The following is a 19,603-nucleotide window of genomic DNA, read 5'->3' on the forward strand; positions in this document are numbered from 1 at the left end:
CAGGAAGTTGAGGAGCCATATTGGCTCAATAGAGAAGCCTGAAAAAAGGCCACATTTGCATAAAAACTGTTCAACTTCTTTTAAAAGCATCACACAGGAAAAAAGTATATAATGTTGTTTCTAAGAAAACACTGGAGCAGCTTACGGGACACTAAACAAGCCGTCATTAATAGTATCAATTTCACCTGTGCTTTTATTCCTATGACAAGTGAAAATATCTGTGAAATAAAACGGAGATCTAATTATCTTAATGCAAATTGTGTAAAGAAAAAAAGGGATACGTTAACACATTTGCAGGCTTTTTCAAATATTCTTAAGCTTTACTGTAAGGGAACAGACTGTAGCGGCATCAACACTGGCACTGATCCAAACTGCTGCGAGATACAGTAGGCTGCACATTTTCTTCTAAGATGAAGAACAGCCTCACTTTATGTAAAACCAAAAATTACCACCCACTGGTTTACTAACATGAAGAAGTGTTTTACAAAACAAATGACACATGGTATAGGTCTTCATAATTTTATAACCTTGCTTTATTGATTTTCAATATTTATAGATTTCTGAGTCATAAAACAAATACTTATAATAGGCAGTAAGCGCTTAAAAATGTGACATTACGAAGAAAAAAAAAGAAGAGGAAGAAAAAGTATTTGAAAAGCAACGTGGTTATCAGGCTTTACAGGAAGTTTCAGGATCGTGATAAACAAGCAAATCTTTTAGTCAGTGCACCTGGACAAGATACACAACGCCAGTCGTTGCTGACAAGGTTGCGCTCCTCTTGTGATGATCAAAACAGCTGTGCCTCAGCATAATGGCTATGGTCCATGGACTTACAAGTAGCATTAAAAGACTCTTGTGGACACAAAATCTTAAATTAAAAGAATTACTTCATGATATGAAATTTACAGGACTTAAACAGGTATAATTAACTACCCACCTCAGCACCAGAAACATTGAAGATCAGTTCAACTCTCTGATTGTCAGCATTTCTTTTGTGCTTTTCCACAGGAGGGCCGTGGCTACAACTTAAATAATAAATTCTGACACATGGAAAAATATTTCTGTGGTACAACTCTTTATCTAATTTATGTCACAGTGTATGAGAAGGCAGCAGAACACAAATGCTTTCTCTCCCCACCTTCTCATGGCATTAAACCTGATTAACCCTTTGTCATCAAGACATACCCAGATTTCGAATAGCACCTCCACATTTTGGGTGAGGAACACTAAAGGAAAAGCAACAAATTGTGCCCAAAGGTTTTTGCTGTAATTTGCACAAAATCTGTCAATGCATCTGAATACATTAGCCTCTGAGAATGCACTTTTGTTTTTTATTTATTTATTTATTTGCATTATGTCTTCGTTGGGCATTTTTTTTAGTTTTATTTTTTGATAATTGGGCTGAATTTACAGTATATTACTGTGGTTTAAAAATAAATATTTCTTTCAGCAGTTCAGGGCCATTAAATGATAGAGAGCAAAGTGGCCTAACATTCAGGCTTGCATTAGCATTTCCCTCCAGTTGAAACTGTGATTAGGTCCATGCGTCAGAGGCAAGATGGGGGGGTCAACGAGCTGCCACACCCCAGTCTCTCCCAGTTCCTCACAAGCACAAAAACCCAAGTAGGGAATCTATACAAAGAGCAGACAGATATACATGTTATCAAAGGAAAAGAGCAAGGAGAGAGAGGATCAAAATGAAAGGAGTGTTGTAACTAAAGCAGTAAATGGACCTTTCGGACAACTTGGACAAAGTCTTTGGAATTTTGAGGACTTAGGCCTTGTATCTGGCGAGTGCAGGCCTCCAGGGAGGAAGCATGGGCCACAATCAGGACCGTGTTTCCTGTGTGAAAGAAAACCACATTTCACACATACCATTAGTTAACTGTGCCGACACTCAATACTCAGTAATACACAGTTTAAAGTGCTCCGGATCTTTAACATATTTATGAAGAGATTGGGATAAAATCCAAATAACATTTTTGGTTACAGATAGCAACTAAGCTAAGAACAAGCAGGTCATTAAAAAGTAAATTTTTTATTAAACCACGCCACTCTGTTCAGTTCTAATATTTTATAGAATAGAATCGAATCAGGTTCTTTTTTTAATGTTGGGGCAGCAAAGCAGGAACCTGTATCATACATATTAGTGCTTTTTGTTTGGAATAGATTATGTGCTGTGCACACCAGAGATTGAATTTCTGCAGACAAACCATTCACCCTGTGCTTTGTAGATGACTACTTTAACAATTGAGACACAGTACAGCCGCCCCAAGATTTTCTGCTTGGTAAACTTGGTATTAATTTATAACCCTAAATACATGTTTCCTGTTTTACTTTACCCAAGTTCTTGCATTCTGCCAGGATCTCCCGAGTCACTTGGATGCTCCGGCTGATGTATGTGTCATAAGACTCTGACACAGTCAACTTACTTATGGGTATATGAGGTCTAAGGACAAAACAGTATGTACGATTATATGAAATTGCAGTTTCACAGATCAAAGCAAATTCATTCTGTGGTACTAATGTCTCTATGTACCTGTATGTTGTGTCCACACACATGTTAGCAGCAGCCAGGTCAGCTGGGGGGATCCAGGTAGGTAAACATGTGCCTGACACCCACTTGGTCCATTCAAACAAACCAGGCTCCACGCGGATTTTTGTTTTTCCCTCCTGTTGGAGACCTTACACAGAGTGAAACACAGGGAGAAGCTGTCAGAGAGGAAGATGTCTCTTTGAAGTAGTCATAACATGAAAATGTAAGATTTGTGCGATTAGAGAAATTGTGTTGGTCCTGTGTGTCTTAACTAAGTGGCACGACTTATTCATTAAGTGCAAAATGGACGGGAAAAGAAAACCACCACCTTTACCAATGATATATCTACATATTATACAAATTACACTTTTTTATAAAATTTTATTAAAGTTTGAACTAACAAGACAAAAGGTATTGATTTGTGAAACACATTTTTTAAGATCAAAATAATTACCTCTACCTTTTTAGGATGGTCATACAGTAAACAGTACCAGCTGAATAAACTGAATAGAGACTGTGTAACTTGTCTGTGACTGGTCAGAGCACTGATGAGGGCAATGAGGCTGAGGTCCTACCCTGCAGAATGTGATGAGCAGTCTGGACACAGCGAAGAGAAGGAGAGCAGTAAACAAAGTCTATTGCTGTGTGACTTTCCAACAGGGCTTCACCTAAAAAAAAAAGAAAAAACAAATCACAGTGTACGAAATGCAGATTCTATGCGGAGCATTTACAATGTTACATATAGTATATTATGTTGGGAAATATAGTCTCCACTATAACATTACTTAAAAACATAGTAGTAATGTAGCATTAGCAGGTATGTTATTTGATCCCTTTTACTAATACTTTTAAACAGCATCATCATAGTAAAATGTACTTACCAACAAGACGAGCCTGTGTGGAACCAAACACAGTAATTGGGCAATCTTTATCATAGTCCCGGTGCCCTCCACTTCTAGCTGGCAGGCTGGATGGCATGTTGAGATTAGAGCGAAAGTACCGGCCTAACCAAACACAAAGGAGAATCGTACAGAAGAACGAATTATGCCAAATAATTAAAAAGTGTCAGATGTTAGCCTATGGTACAAAAAGTGTGTTATCAATCTCCCCTTCATGCTAACCTTTGGAGTCAAAGCACTGAGTGATCCAGTGTTTCCCAAACACCACATCCATCCTCTCCCCATGGCGACACACAAACAGTCTCATCTTAGACAGGGAAGACTGACTAGTTGGCCTTGACTGAGATAAAAATTCATTTTAAATTGTGAGTAACTGGAGGCTAGAAGCACATGGCATTTACCTCAAGCGTACAGTAGCATGCATTGTTATTAGCAAACAACACTATTACTAGACAACAGGGAGGTTCACAATACTCTTTTTTATAATACACATATTACAGGAACACTGTACCTGCATAGGAGGACAGAGCTCAGTCAGGGTGGAAGGATCCATAAGACTGTCAAGAAGACTGTCATTCAGATGCCCATCAAATAACAACCCACCTATAGAGTTAGCTGGAGACGCATAGTTGAGGATGGAGTAAGACCTGGGGACACAGAACTCAAAATTAAAAACAGCACATTTTATCCACAGTGCTTTATAGTGGAGATTATTTGGTACAGTTAAAAGTCTGAGTAAATGTGAAATCTTGAAACATACAGTAAGATGGAAGGAGGAAGATGTTTTTGGGTCTTTCGATTTGTGTCAGCTACTGACAAAGTGCTATCACAGTTTAAAAATAACCAGTGGAAGGAGCCCAGTCAGGCAGCAGGTCAAGGTCATTCATTTCCTTTTGTTCTTTTTAATCTTTCTATTCAGCCAAAAAACAGTCCAAATCCTACCAGGCTACATATTATTTAAAAATGCAACCTGAAGAGTATTATGAACTGTTCCCTGAAGTTGCCGCAGAAACAGTCTTGGTGGATTTGAGAGATAATCTGTCCATATAATATAATAACTTAATTTATCTTATCCAATCACAGAGCCTTCAAATAAAGCCCCTTTTGTGTCATGGAGTTTTTTTGTAAGTCATTGACCGATCTGTGGCGCTTATAATGTATTTCCTTACCCATGGACAACCCAGGTGTCAGACTCATCGGCACGGCTGACATAGTTTTCAGGCAGCAGGCCAGACATCCCCGTGCCTAGTGAGGTACCATACACCCAGCCCTCACTGGCACTGCTCTGCTCCACCGAAGACATGAAGATGAAGTCTCCTGTAAGCAGCTCAAGCTCGTCGTCATTCTGAGGCACATACGGGTACATGACTTGCAGTGTCTACAAGGGAAACAGTAAAGAAAGTAATAATTATTATTTCTAACAAAATTGTTTCACTTAATATAAACTATTTGAACTGAACATTGATTAAGGGTAACACATTTTTAAATGGAAGTACTGCTTCATAGAAAGCAGAAAGCAAATCTACCTCATGATTAGCAAATCGAATATCCCGGGAGAAGAGCACAGCGAGCCAGTCACAGGGCAAAGACACATCTATGTTTTTAGCTAACTTCTCCAAAATCGGTAGATGACTTGCTTGGAAGTGGTAGGCCAAAGTGACATGAAGTTGTTTTTTATGGGGCTCCACATGAACATCTATATGAAAGAAAAACGAGAAATGTGGATACAAAATATGTACACAATATGTACGTTTATGGCAATCATTAAATATTTACATTTACATCACATGTATTTTATTATTTTTAGACTATAATGGTTCTCCACTGAAAGAAATTCTTAAATAAACAAAAGATCCGACGTCACGATGCCTGGAAGCGTCAGTATTAACCCAGTGTTTTGGGTCTGGGAAACATAGTTTATGTGGGGTGTGGTTTTCACCAAAGAGACAAACTGGATTTAAACCTGCTTTAGTTGCAGCTTCAGTGGCAAAATCTGCAGCAAAGCTCTTCAGCACCTCTGCCACCTGCTCCTCCACAAAAAGGCCAATAAAGTTTGAGGAAGTGTAGAGCTCCAGAGGGAGGGGCATGGGCATGCGAGCCTTCCAGTTGGCCACGGTGGTCTGGAGAGCCTCGCACAGAGCCTCCACCTTTCCATCAGGACACTGTAGAGACAACAAAGCTAAAGTTTGCATCAAAGTTGAAACAGATAACATTCGGTGCATGCATATAAAACATACATATACATTATATCCTCATTGTATTATATTGATGTTTATTATAACATAATCCTTTTATGATAGTTATGATAGTTTCGTCATATTATATTCAGGCACACATCAATATAACACGTCAGTAATAAACATACAGTTTACCGTTTGTAAAACTGAGCCCTTAAAGCTTCATAAACGTAAAATATAAGAAGGACCTGTTGCATTTTGCTATATTAGATGGTACATGAGCAATTAATAAAGTGGTTAAAGAGTCTATATAAAACCAGATTTTTTGTTTTTTTAATTTTAAGGGCAATCTATTCAACAGATATTGGGTTATTTAATTAAGTGGTGACTAACTGACAATGCCGTCTGCTGCTAAAAGGAAAAAAATATATATATTAAAAAAACATGATGGTAAATGCTAAACACAGTCAAATTAATTTAACAAAATGGAACATGGGTAAAAAGTTGGGAGATCTGAAGCCACAAACACTACAAACAACAACAAAGTGGCATTAAACATGGTTTGCAGATTTGTTTGTAAAGCTGATTTGGTTACCTTTCTTCTGTTTACTGCATTATAAAGTAAAAGATCTAAATGTTAAGATGAGACAACATGTAGCAGAAATTATGGTGCATAACATTTCTTAGAGCAACATGCAGTCTAGTAAATAATTTCTGTATGAGCATTGACAACATAAACACTGACCATAAAGAATTGGCAGAGGGTGACGTGAGGGAAGATGTTGTGTGCTTTGTTCTTGCCACACGAGAGGCGGGACTGCTGCCAGAAGTGTGAGAGCTGCTGGAGCAGCTGGCCACTGGGTCGCAGATATAAAACATACTCTCTAGGCAAAGGGTCATCCAGGAAAGGGTCAGCCACGTGGGAGAAGAGCCTGTAGTGACCGACATGTTGAAAACGACACAAGGTGAGGTGGGGAGCTAATTGTCAACAGGGGCAGTACTGCTGCAACAGCACAGTGACACATTAATACCGTGTGTGCCAAAGAGTTAAATCAGTAAATGTTTGCTTTGTCATTCCAAGTGTTTGTATTTGCATTCCACAAGTGCATTGATAGGTGTGAGAGACATTGTGGGGGGATGTGTTGCTCTCACCAGTCACAAGCTGCCTGGACATTTTTGCCTCCTGTTGAAACCAGAGCTTTCAAGCTGCAAAGAGAAAGGAAAAAAGGAAATCAAAGCACAGTCACAAAATCAATAGTTTCTCTTTGAGACTGAGATTATTAGGATGAAACTGGTGCACTACAGCGTGATGGAGAACAAAGACCAAGCATCCCAAGAGAGCTGTAAAATAACAACAAGCACACAATAATTCATAACATGAGTACATTGTTCACAACAGAGCTTCATGAAACTGAACTGATACTTATCTGAAACAGTCATTTTTTTGTCATTCTGAACACTTAGGACATTAATAACAGAAAAGGCAGTGTCCTAACAAGGGATTAATCTGTGTCATTTTATAAACACCGACTTCTTGAAACAAGAGAGAGATGATTACATGATTACTCTTGAGTGCTCAAAATTTAATTAGCATCCTTGGCCTCTGGTATTGCAGGAAGACTCTGAGGGAATTCACTGATATGAGCAGTGTTCTTTGACTTTGAAAGGATTCACAAAGTACCTAAATCTGATTCCTAGTAACACCATCTCTAGCCTCCCTTCTGTCAATCAGCGCATCAGTGACATACTTCCTTAAACATAGTGCACTTTTACAATCTTGTGCACAAAAGATCTGGAACACAGTAGCGCTAATCTTGCATTTATTTATTCCTAAATTAGTGTACAGTACATTAACAATATATGATTATGACATAAATTGAGTGGAACTCAAAAAATATTCTACGGGTGTGTGTAACTCAGATTTAACAAAAAGTGAAGTGTCTGTTAATTTGAAATCTCTACGATGCAAATTATACACAATAACCCAATCAGAATGGCACATGTTGTCTTTGTCTATAACTGTGGTCACTTGCCACAGTTAAAAAAAAGACTCATTGTTCAGTATATTGTGTATTTGTTTTGGGCGTTTTTAAAATTGGATTTATAAAAAATGACTCAATAAAAAGATGTTTTGGGTAGATTGGCCCATTTTATTGTTAAGCAACAGGAAATGTGGTTTGAGTAGCAGCATTTGACCTTTACAATTTATCTACATGACATGCAGCCACATCTTCTTTCAGTTCTCATAGCAAAAGATCAATTAGAGTTAAATACCCGTTTAACCAAAGACAAAACTTCATACTGCTACAATGTAAAGGGGAACTGCGCTATCCTTTTTACTGCCCCACATGGTTATTTTAATAAAAGGGAAAATACGAACTGACAATTGCTATTAAAGTACTAAAAGGCAGGAAGGCAGGTTTTTGGTACCATTGTAGAGACAACATTTGACCTTATTTACAAACCTGATAAATACATCACTTCTCTGTTTGTTACAATGTTGGCAGCATTCATCTGCGCCACTCTAGCATTCAGATTCAATGAGATATTTTTTAATTTGTCCCAATATGAGGGTCCTAGATACTGCTACCACCCAAAGCCCTACGGCAGTGTGCCCTGACAGAGCACAGCGTGCAGGGTGGGAACAGCAAAGCCACAGCATCAGAACAGATGGCTCACACTGATCTACATCAAAACACACACACACACACACACACACACACACACACACACACACACACACATCTTGCGCGCAAATATATGCAGAGTAAACATGTATTAAATATGAGCTAAAAAGCCCCTTGTTCATTCATCTTGAGTGGCCTAAAACTGTAAATGACTGTCACGACATTTTATCAAATGGAAATAATTTTTAGTTATCCAGTATAAACTACTACTGCATGTAAATGGCTTAAGACTAAGAATCATTTGTTGGCTACAATCGCGTTATTCAAAGATTCCACCTGGTGCTGTGTGGAATAGGAAAAGAAGGGGATTTCCTTCTGGCATGATGGGATTACAGGCAGATGTGTTTAAAACATCACAAAATGCAGTCTGGGCTGCAACATTAGAGTGCTTGCTTCTTATCGCACGGTATGTTGTATAAGTGCACTTTCATGATATGAAAGTGCACTTTGTCCTCCTAAATTACAGCTGCATGATATTTACGCTGCAGTGTATAGAACATTGTAATTACGCACATTTTTAGCACAACCTGAAATTAGGCCTAAATGCACCCTACCACATACCCACACCACAGTAACATGTCATTTGGTGCATCATCATATTACAGCAAGGACCATATCAATTGCAACAGAACAATACAAATCATCATTATACCATTGCAGTCCTCAGTAGTGCTCAGAAGGAGCTGGACACAATGACATGAAAAAAGAAAACAGAACTCTGAACAGCTGGCAGAAACAGGGACGCAAGGTACTGCCAGCAAGTGCTGAAATACAATTACCCAAAGCATGCAAAGAGTATGCAGATATTGAGGATGAATTTGTGCAAAAAACAGCCCAAACTTGGTAAAACACAAAACTCCGAAGTGGTTTCTGGAAAAGGTTTCTGGGCCACAGACCAGTGCACACTGGGCCCAGGTTTTGGATTTGTCACCTATGCTACAAATCAATGACAGCCCTCAAGGTGTCAACAACTAGTTTATATCTTGGTGACCACCTGGAATGAGGAACAACACATCTGCAAGAATCTCCAGCAGTGTCCCCTGAGTATCACTTTTGGGATCAACATTACCTGGATGACTAAGAGTCTCCTCAGACAATGACAAAGGATGGCCACTCTGGCAGTACGCTTCTCACTACTTTCTTCATTAATTCCACATGTATTGTAGCTATAAAGATTTGAAGGATTCTCTTCTGACAAAGCAATTTTAAAAGAAGTAAACACATGAAAAGTATGTAATGAAGTCTTTCACCACAGGTTTAACTGTAAAAGTAATATTTGTAAACACTTTTAAAAAGTAAATTATTAAAAAGTTAAATAATAAAGCAAAAAATAGCTTAGTTAAAACAAAAAACCTTTTCTTGTTACCTACACAGGAAGTTGGGAAGGCAGGAAGACATCTGGCTAGGTGCTGCCTAAAGTACTGAACCAGACGGAAGCTGTAGTGCACCACCAGAAACACGTTCAAGGTGACATTTATGTCTATTGCTTGTACAATGTTAACACTGAAGGTGTACTGATTGGAAAATCATGAGTTTTTCGCAGTTTTTAACCTCAGCCTATTTCAACCTTATTTTCTTTGATTGTGTGAGACTTTCACTTTGTGTTTGCAGATCTACTAACTGTTGTAACATGTTAATTATTTTCTCAATGAACCAATATCAGAAAATGTAACATATTCTGTCGGACTATTTTGCAAACACCAATAATTTACTGACAATGCTGAATTGTGTAACGTCTTAAAAATTGCGAGGTGCCTTTTAAGCCAGCTAGGTGATGTGTTGGCCAGAAAAATATGCCCCTATTGTGTTGTTTGAGTCATTTGTGTAATAAGTCATTATTTCTGTGGTCAACATTTTGGTTTTTGCAGTATTTATTTTTCCTGTTCAAAATTTCTTCCGTATCTGCCTCTGGTGAAACTGTCACGGACAAACTGTCCTCATCAACTATATCTAACTCAACCATCTCTTAGCAGGGACTGTGTGAGTTATTTATAAACTGCATTTCCTGTTCACAGCTAGACAAAGATGAAAAAGATTAAAGATTGCAATAAGGAGAACTCACTCTGGATTAGCAGGGCTTCAAACCAGCTTGACTAAATGGTAGCTTTTAGTTTATTTGCAAATACACCAGAGCTGCAGACAATATTGGAAACAGCCTTTCATTTCACCCACATATGGTAACTGTTCCAGTTTCCACATTTAGCCCAACTAGATAAAATGTTCTGGCTGCCCGCCATTAAAAAAAAAAAAAACACTGTTTTAGGCTTTTCATATACAGTATGAAAACATTCTTTGGACTGTTTATTATAGCTGACCTTTTTGCTAAACCTGGAGATCTTCCAGGCTGTTTAGGCAGCGTTGTAGTGTGACACTATATACTGTAAATATAATGCCTTTCATGGCTACATATTAGGCCCAAAAAAAGATAGTTATTAGTTGAAACTAAAAGTAACAAAAATCTAGAAGTGCAAAAATCATTCCACCCTGTCTCATGACACAAAAATATTTAAGCTTGCAGCTATATGCTCCCAAAGGCCCCTCTCTGGCTCAGCTGTAAGGGCAAATCAACATTTCCTGTTTACAAGCTGATTGTGAACACACATCTCTTACCACTTATCACACTAACAGTGCTGAGAGCCCTGCTGCTGGCCAGCACCAGACTGCACCCTAAGGACAGTCAGCAGAGGGAATACGATTCCCCACATTCAATCTGGCCATGTATGCTCAAGCCTGGTGTACCCACGCTTAGCCGCAGCCTCTACAAGGATAAGTACGACGTTGAAATACTATACACAACTCTGATGCTTTCATGGAAAGCAACAATACTTCCTTTTTTAGAGCTACTCTTTTGGAAGGGCCCTCCCTAAGGAAAACATAATCAATTTAGACTAAATATGATAGATCATTTTGGTTAATTTTTTAATTAATCAACAATGAAATACTCACATTTCTCACAGTGAAACCTAGATTAATCTAGATTAACTTGTTCTGTTAATTGTTGTTGTCTGTGCTGTTGTCCCGTTGTTGTCCAAAAACAATTAGTACATCAGCCAGACACACAGCTCCACTGCATGACACAATTCTCATTTCCCAAACTCATGGTGGAGAAATTGTAATCAAGCTGAAACGTTAAAACTCTCTGAAAGGTCATAAGGTTGAGCCTTATGTAAATAAATAAAGTTTGACTTCACAGGAGGCGTCCACATCACCTCTCAACAATAGGAGAAAAAGAAGCTTGTTTATTGTCACTGAGTATGAATACATGTTGCAATAAAATTGGTTCTTTGCATCTAACCCACGCCCCCCTCAGCAGAGGAAAGGATATCCACAGCCAGCACACACTGATGTTCTACTCATTGAAAAATCAGGCTGCTTAAAAGACAATGGTATTTTAACATAGACCCTTCTTTTAACCAAGACCCTTCTGCATGAAGAGCAGATGTGATAACCAGTACACTTTAGAAGAATAACCTATATGCTGGGGAACCAATAACATATGTAAATAATAAGTTGTACAAACAATATTCAAAACAAGTGAAACAATGTAGCATTTAGTTCTCTGACATGAGCAAGAATGTCAGGCACAGTATCTGGCACATCAACTAGTGACTGTGGTGGGGTAGCTGTGGTCCGTACTTAGCAATGCTGACGAAGATACATAAGTTTGATGTTACAATAAAAAGGTTACAATCTAAGGTTTATACCGCAGGAGCTGCAAAATGGGAGAGAGCAGAATCATGCATTTCAGACATTCACAGAGGAACCTACAAACAACTTCATTTTCTGTAGTAGTAGAATATGCCAACCTTAATAAACAGGGATAACTGTGTTTCCAGGCCACAACATTTAGGTTAGGGTCAACACAGTCACTAACAATGCCTGCTCTTTGTGTTGTGCATTGACATAGCAGTCAGATTTTTTTTTTAAGCTGACGAGTCAACATTTCACTACCACATCTGTATCAACTCTTTGTACAGCCTTTGTTTCTGCTTCTCGTGTTCTCTCATTATTATTATTATGTTTAAGAGAAGAGAGATGAGGCGTCCAAGAGGTCAGACAGAGCAATCCAGAGGCTGACACCATTAAAGAAACTGTGTGGGCCTTTGTGTCAGTAAGGGCTTGTAATATTGTACGCTGTTATTATAACAAGCCTTTTGTCAAACCATCATTAAAAAACTGAGTGTTATTTTTAGCACTGCCTGGTATCAATGACTTATGTTCAAGTGCACAAAGCAAGTGTTTCACTAAGAATGCATCTACATATGTATGTACAGATTCTTACACCACAAAAAAAAAAATAGAAACCTACAATTTTCTCTGAAATAACCAGAAACTGACAAAAGTCATAATTAATAAAAGTAATAAAAAAAAAAAAAAAAAAACTTTGCTCTTGGTTAAACATAACATTTTTAATAATACAACAAATGACAAACCAAGCAGCAGAGTTACTACTTTTCCATTTAAAGAGCCTAAATGACTGATTGCAAGTTTGAAGACATGTAGTACTAACTACAGGTAAGAGTTTAAAAATTCCATTAAAATCTAAATAACATATAAATACTATTATAATCACATATTTTGTGATAATTGTTAACAAACCTGTCTATGTTGTCTTATTTAAAATATTATGTTTAAAACCTTTTTTTGGTGGAAGGATACTAACAATAATAATTATCAATACAGAGTAATAGAAAACAAATTACTAATATAAAAATAAAAATGTATCGCCCTGCCCCAAGGTACAGTGCCCAAACTGTGATGCCTCAGATAGCACTTCTCAAAATCCCCACAGTATCATAGGAAGTGAGCAGCCTAAGTCACAGCTACTATTCGTAGAAGGCATATTTATGTCCTTCAAAAAATAAATGTTACACCCAATTCAAGACTTTTTCATATTATTACACTCGGACATTTGATGTTTGTGACACACAGATTTGCTGAAATGGGGTCTGTCAAGAGATTACATAAGTATAAAGTCCAAACAAAAACTAGTTGAGCATTTTAGTTTGTGTGGTCAGCTACGGTTTACACTATTTGACCCTTCTGTTATTAGAACAAGTATGACAACTCAGTCAGTATATGAAACTTTTTTCTAGTCTGTCTACAAGACACATGTAAATCGTTTGCTTCGGCTGCCCTAAAAGCCACGTTTTAGCAGAGCGCTCAGTAAAGGTCACAAGCCACTTCCGGAAACGAGTGACTTCCTCTTGGCCGTCTTGCATAGAAGCCTGGAGCTTTTTCTTTCAAGCTACAGAGACAGACAGCACATGTACATCTACAATAAGTTATGTGCTGTAATCCACAGTATTATGTAGAGCCTTCACATAATTTACAGTAGTTTCTCATAATGCTTTTTAGCATGTTAAATAATAGTGTTTTACATGTAGCTCTTTTGGTTAAGACAAAGTTATAAAACCGATGTAGGTAGAAGAACTGTCAACATCCACAATGACTTCCTCTTTAACACACAGATTCACTGAGTGACAAGGTGAAAAACGTATGTATTTACCCTAAACAAAGTTATCTCAGCCTGACATGTTACAGCTTAGTAATCACAGTGGGTTTGATATCTTTGTTGAAGAAGCACAATGGAACACATTGTGCATAAAATATGTGAGGGAGATATGAAGACAATATCTACTGGACTTAATGAGCAACCAGAAAAATGCACCATTAAAGAATACAAAACACAATGTACTTTCCATTATGAGTTTCACAGGCTGCAGCTTACAATCTACAAATACATTTAATGCAACTTTTTCCACACTGAACAACAGTCTTTGCAAATGACAAAATAGGTGTTGTATGTTATATTGATTTTCTACAAATCTCTTATGTGAATTCTGTGAGCACAAATGTAAAACCATCGAACCCTTGTTACATATTGCTTATATTGTTAGATGTGATCAGCCTCACATTGTTCACCATAGGATCAGTCTATTACAGTTTGTCCATTACTCAATTACTAGTTTGGTGGTCAATGTGACTGATGAAAAGAAGCCAATGTAAACTGAGTATTTTATGGTTTTGTACTGCAGCAATTTCAAGGCATCATCCAAGATTCTTGAAAAATGGAAAGGGTCATATTCTTGGCACAAAAAAGCCTTCAGGTCTATATATTTTTTTATATATTTGCTGAGATATAATACAGCAACATGTGCTACAGGCTCCAAACTAAAGCACAATAACAGTTGAATTGTATACACATCAGTGACCCTAGTGAGAAAGAGTAAAAAAGTGTTTTAAATCTTTAATTCTCATCATCTGCCTGTGTCACAGCAGTTCTCACTGTTCTGGCACATTTTGGTCATCAACTTCCTGTTTCCCTTGCTCACAATTGCTACATTATTCCTCAGTGTAACCAAAGGGAAAAAACACTACAGTAGACAAATATACACAAGTCTTGAAACTGCTTTATATTCAAATGTGTTTCTATTTCAAATTGTCTGAGCTTCATGCATGGACGACATTATGTCTGTTGTTGAAGCATCTCAAGCTTCTCATACCAACGTAGCTACGAATTTGCATCACATGGTGAATTTCAACCATCCACTTGCACACACTTGTTCAGTCAATCAGCACAGGAACTCTTCGGGGTGATGTTTATTTCCAGTGTTCAGGGGTATGTCTCCGGTATACTGTTAGTTTGGTCCTAATCCGACATTTACAAATTAAAAGACGCAGCACAATGTTTGTTTACTGGGTGTCAGTGGGTCAGGCAATTGTTCACAGACCACAGGGTCAGTGGTTCGATCCTCGGTCCCGGCTATGTTTCGAAATGTCCTTGGGCACGCCAAGGAACCCCAAGTTGCTTCTGGTGGGTGAGGTGAGCACCTTGCATTGCAGCCATCGGTGTGTGTGTGTGCGTGTTTGAATGGGTGAACAGGTGAACGCTATATACTGTAAGTGGCCATTTAGCACGAACCACCTTTTTGACCTCACACTTTCAATGGCAGTTCCTCAGTATATACGCCAATACCATGTACTTCACACATAATGTTCTGTATACAGTACACAGACAAACCAATGATGTTTTTGAGGAACTTGTGTTACAAAAAAATCTAAATCTGGATTGACAAAGCGAAAAGCATTTTAGGACTTTCCTCTTGTGTACAATGACAATATAACGTCAGAATGGAAGATGAGCATAACAAAAAGATCATTTTTAGCATGGTGATAAGAGGAAGTGCAATTTAGAAATGTCAGAGAACATATGACTCATGCTTAAGAAAAAAGAGATTACTAATTCGTAACATATATTAAAAAATGAATGTTTTTCTGTCCAGGTCTGTAATTATGAAATTAATTATGAATTAACTGAATATACCTTTTATATATATAACTCAATTAACCTATTTTATTTTGATTAGGGTATTTGGAAGAAGGTGACATCAACTTATAGTTAGTTATAGTTAGTTAGTATTTCTACAATTCTGCTCTACAACGGTTAGACTAGGTAATGACTCAGGTAGGATGATGAAACAGTTCACTTCACTATACCCCACTGAATGTTGCTCCGATCCATCCCAAACTGATCTAACTTACCCACACTGAAAAACAGCTTTACAGTGAAGAGCAGCAAACTACAGAGGTAACACAACAAAACTCTATTTATCGGCCATGTTCTCAGCTGGATCAGTTTTAAAACCTGCATCTGACCACTATGCACAATCAGCACAGGGAGAAAGACCACTGTCCACCCAACTCCTATCGGATTACACTGGTCAGATCCTGAATGACTCAGCTGAAAGTCCCCCAAATTGAAACAGAAGGGTTGTTTTTGAGTGTGTTTGTGTGTTCTTGTGTGTGTATGATTCCTGCTCCCTAAAGGCTGGAAAAAAAAACCCTCAAACACAAAGAAGCCCTTGTTCTCTGAAGCTATGACTGATAACTGATTTCCCTATTATTTCTTCTTCCACACCCACCAACGACTAAGTATATGTGCAAATCAAAGATTTATTTGGATATTTCAATGCAATGTGTCTGGCTAAAGCAAAGAATGCAAAGTGGCAAGTCTGCACAAGATGTTTTAGATCATAGGCCAAACAGGACAAGTGAAAAGTGTTTGAATGCTGAAACAGTAATTTTGTGTACATGGAGACATGTTCTTTGTATCAGAAAAGTTTTCCTAAAATTAGAATTTTTAAAAATTGCAATAAATAACACCTCTAAAGTGATACATATGATACACATATCATCAGAATTTTGCCAAATCACACCCCTAGTGTAACCATGCTGAATTGAGCTATGGCAAGTTCAAGAAATGTAAAATTACAAATATCAGCTTTAACATTAAATCACTTATGGTGTTACTGCGCCATAAAACTCAACAGAAAAGACTCACAGCAAACTAACACACACACAAACTCAAATGTACAAGGTTTTGTGCACTAACACCATGCACCCCCATGTCTGTTGGCTTCAGTACATCCATACAAACATATGTTGTCACAAAGCGAACTGTATTTTCTCCCGTAGCTGGTAGAGTTCCTTATTGATGTAAAACCAGACACATCTAAAAAGGTGCAGATGCTAAATTATTTTGCTGCATTAAAATTGTATAGCCTTGAACAGATAAAAGTGTATTAGTGTGTCATCAATAATAGATGTGCGTCTGCAAATATAACCAAACCCAGTCACTCATTTTGTCTGTAGTGGTTCATTAGGCAGGAGAGAGAGCTGCTGTTTGATGAAAGCTTGAGTGACCTTAAAGAGTTTTTCTCATAATAGAAAGGATTCATTTTGGAGAGACTGCATCTTTCCCACTTTTAGTCCATCAACACTAAGTGCTAAAGTTTAGTCCCTTGCATTACACAGACAAGGCCATTTTATACCCTAAAAGTCATACACTGAAAAAGGTACAAGATGTGGGAGTTAGTCGTTGTGCACCAAGATTAATACCATAGCTGACACTGACACAAAGAAAAAGTCTTTTGTGTGAGTTGAGGCTGTTCGCGTCATTACATTTAAAATATAACTAAGAACTAATGATAACACAAACAATGAGAAGGAACATTATGATTATTATGTGAATAGGTAAAGTTTGTGCAGTGTGTCTCGATGCAGAGAGACACCGAAATGCAAAACCTGAGCCACAAAGAACTCTAGATCAAAATATGATTTCACTTTAGTGACTGTGGTGACACAAAGTATATCAAATGCTGTATTCGGATGTAAAAGGAGTCAAGATGAACAGATGTCTATAGTATTTAGACGCCTTTTTTTGCTAACAGTTTGTTACACAAGACTGCATTGAGTCTGAGCATTGTTACCTCCTGAATGTTAGATTGTGCATGTTCCATTTGCTGACAATGTACCATCTCTACATCTAATCTACATCTAATCTACATCAATTAGACATCAATTATTTTTCTCGTTTCTGGAGCCTAAGTGTTGAACTGAGATGGTTTGTTTAACCCCCGAATAAGAATAAGTAAAAGTAGAATACAAATTAGTAAGTGACAAGCTGTCATTTCATCAATATAATTTTCAAAACCAGAGTACTGCTGGTTTCCTGGCAACTTACTTTCTTAAAGATGAATGAGAATAGGTGTTTTGGAGCATGCAGGAATATCCAGAGGATCGGGCTTTCATTCAAAATCAAGCTCAGTGCCTGAGTCAGACAACATTGATAATTTCCAGTAATCTTTTGTAATAGCAGAAAAAATCCTGAAAATGCATTTACAGGTATGCAATGGAGCTGAAACAATTAGATTTATCAATATGATCCAACTATTTTGATAACCAAATCATGACATGGGTATATTTTATAAGCAAAAATACAAAGAATTCCCTAATGTTTCAAATGTACCACAATACTTATTTAGATATTCAAATTAAAATATTTCCTGTTTTACACTGTTGGTCCAACATTAGATGACATCATGGTTGGCTTCTGGAAAATTTAACATGGATTTTGCACTATTTTCTAACAGATCAAACAAACGATTTTAAAAACAATCAGCAAAATAGTTAAATGTTTCTCCATTAATGTATACATTTGAACTTGATTTGTAACTTTTCTTTAAAATATATTTTAAAGACTTTATTACACATAAACTACTCTAGTACAAATTCACCATTAAAAACAACAATGTTTCTTACAAAATGTTATATACAACAACAATCCTAATAAAAGTTGTCCTGATTATATAGGGGTACACATTGTTTTACCTTTGACGCTAAGTCTACATTCTTATGGTGAAAATCGTTTGAATGCAGGACCTTTGCTTGCAATGGAGTTTTTACTCACTTAGAGTTTATCCACTCCTGTAGTTGTACGTAAGAAAAACAGCAACAACCATTTAACAACAATAGGTCTGAAGAACATATACATGAAGAATTTATTCCCAATGTGTTCTTTGAATCTAAAGTAAGCAGACCGAAATCAAGACAGTGGCAGAGAAACCCAGATAAGAGATATGAATTGTTGTGAAAGAGGGCTATACGTTTTAGAGCCACAACTACAGTTTCAAAGACTGTGGCGTGTGTTAACATGCGAAGCAGGGCAGAAATGTTGTGGACAGGCTTCGCGTCAGCTGCTAATGTTTATAATAAGGCTATAGAAAGGCTATAGGAAACTGCTCGAAATCCCAACTAGTTAGTCTGTAATAGTGTGTGAGTATGTGTGTCTGTCGTGGGACAATGCGGCTGGGTACTCACGCCCTGGTCTTGGGGAAGCCCATGGACAGCAGCACGTCCAGAGTGTTCCCATGCTTAACGGTGCTGGGTCGGCTCTGGCGCTGCCTCCGAGGCGTCACTTTGGCATACAGTTCCTCTTTAGCTGCCATAACTCACTGCTCCATCGGTATGTCGGGTCTTTCGCTCCTCTGGTGTATTGTCAATAATTTTAAAAAGGTGGAAGCGACAGAATATTCAAATCGGGATGGCTTGTGTCAAGCGGAAGCACATATCAGCATCAAACCCTGCGAGGAAATGAGCATTTTGGGAAATGCTCTGAGCTGGATCAAGCTGCCTCCTGACGGCTCACACTTGAAGTCAAAACCATCAGCAGAAGGGTCAGCCATGGGAAGTCAATTCTGCTCTCTCAGCCGTGCCCCCGATTTACAGTCCCCGATCGAGGTGAACATGTCTGGTTCCTGCTCAACCCTCGCATCCGGTCCACTCAATGAAAAATCAGATGAGACTATTTGAGCTTCCTTTCCACACGATTTCTTATTTATGAATGGTCTCTGAGTGAGTGGCGGCTCAGCCACTGAAAGGTCTGAGCTCCAACTGCGTCGCCCCTTTAGTTAAAGAGACAGTGCGCTATTCGTGAGAGGACAGGAAATACGTGCGGTTTTC

General features: G+C 37.9%; 1 protein-coding gene across 1 annotated transcript; it reads right to left on the reverse strand.

Annotated features, from left to right (window-relative positions):
* Window positions 1-515: 515 nt before the first annotated feature.
* On the reverse strand, window positions 516-19,484 carry ubash3ba (ubiquitin associated and SH3 domain containing Ba). The gene is made up of 14 exons (XM_067491715.1): window positions 18,962-19,484; window positions 6,765-6,818; window positions 6,358-6,544; window positions 5,399-5,597; window positions 4,962-5,131; window positions 4,605-4,813; window positions 3,947-4,082; window positions 3,658-3,775; window positions 3,418-3,540; window positions 3,112-3,204; window positions 2,540-2,684; window positions 2,343-2,449; window positions 1,734-1,843; window positions 516-1,632 (listed from the first exon to the last, which is right to left on the reverse strand). Exons 1-14 carry the CDS (start codon window positions 19,087-19,089, stop codon window positions 1,495-1,497), a joined length of 1,917 nt encoding a protein of 638 aa, XP_067347816.1. The 5' UTR covers window positions 19,090-19,484; the 3' UTR covers window positions 516-1,494.
* Window positions 19,485-19,603: the final 119 nt, after the last annotated feature.

Source organism: Channa argus, chromosome 22 (assembly GCF_033026475.1).
Source record: "Channa argus isolate prfri chromosome 22, Channa argus male v1.0, whole genome shotgun sequence".
Classification (NCBI taxonomy): Eukaryota; Metazoa; Chordata; class Actinopteri; order Anabantiformes; family Channidae; genus Channa; species Channa argus.

Coding starts and splice junctions, on each gene's coding strand:
- ubash3ba (XM_067491715.1), bottom strand. CDS start 19,089: ATGGCAGCTAAAGAGGAACTGTATGCCAAAGTGACGCCTCGGAGGCAG. Junction 6,819..18,961: donor GGCTTCCCCAAGACCAGGGC/GTGAGTACCCAG, acceptor TTCTCTTTGCAG/CTTGAAAGCTCTGGTTTCAA. Junction 4,814..4,961: donor TTCGATTTGCTAATCATGAG/GTAGATTTGCTT, acceptor TTTCCCTTGTAG/ACACTGCAAGTCATGTACCC.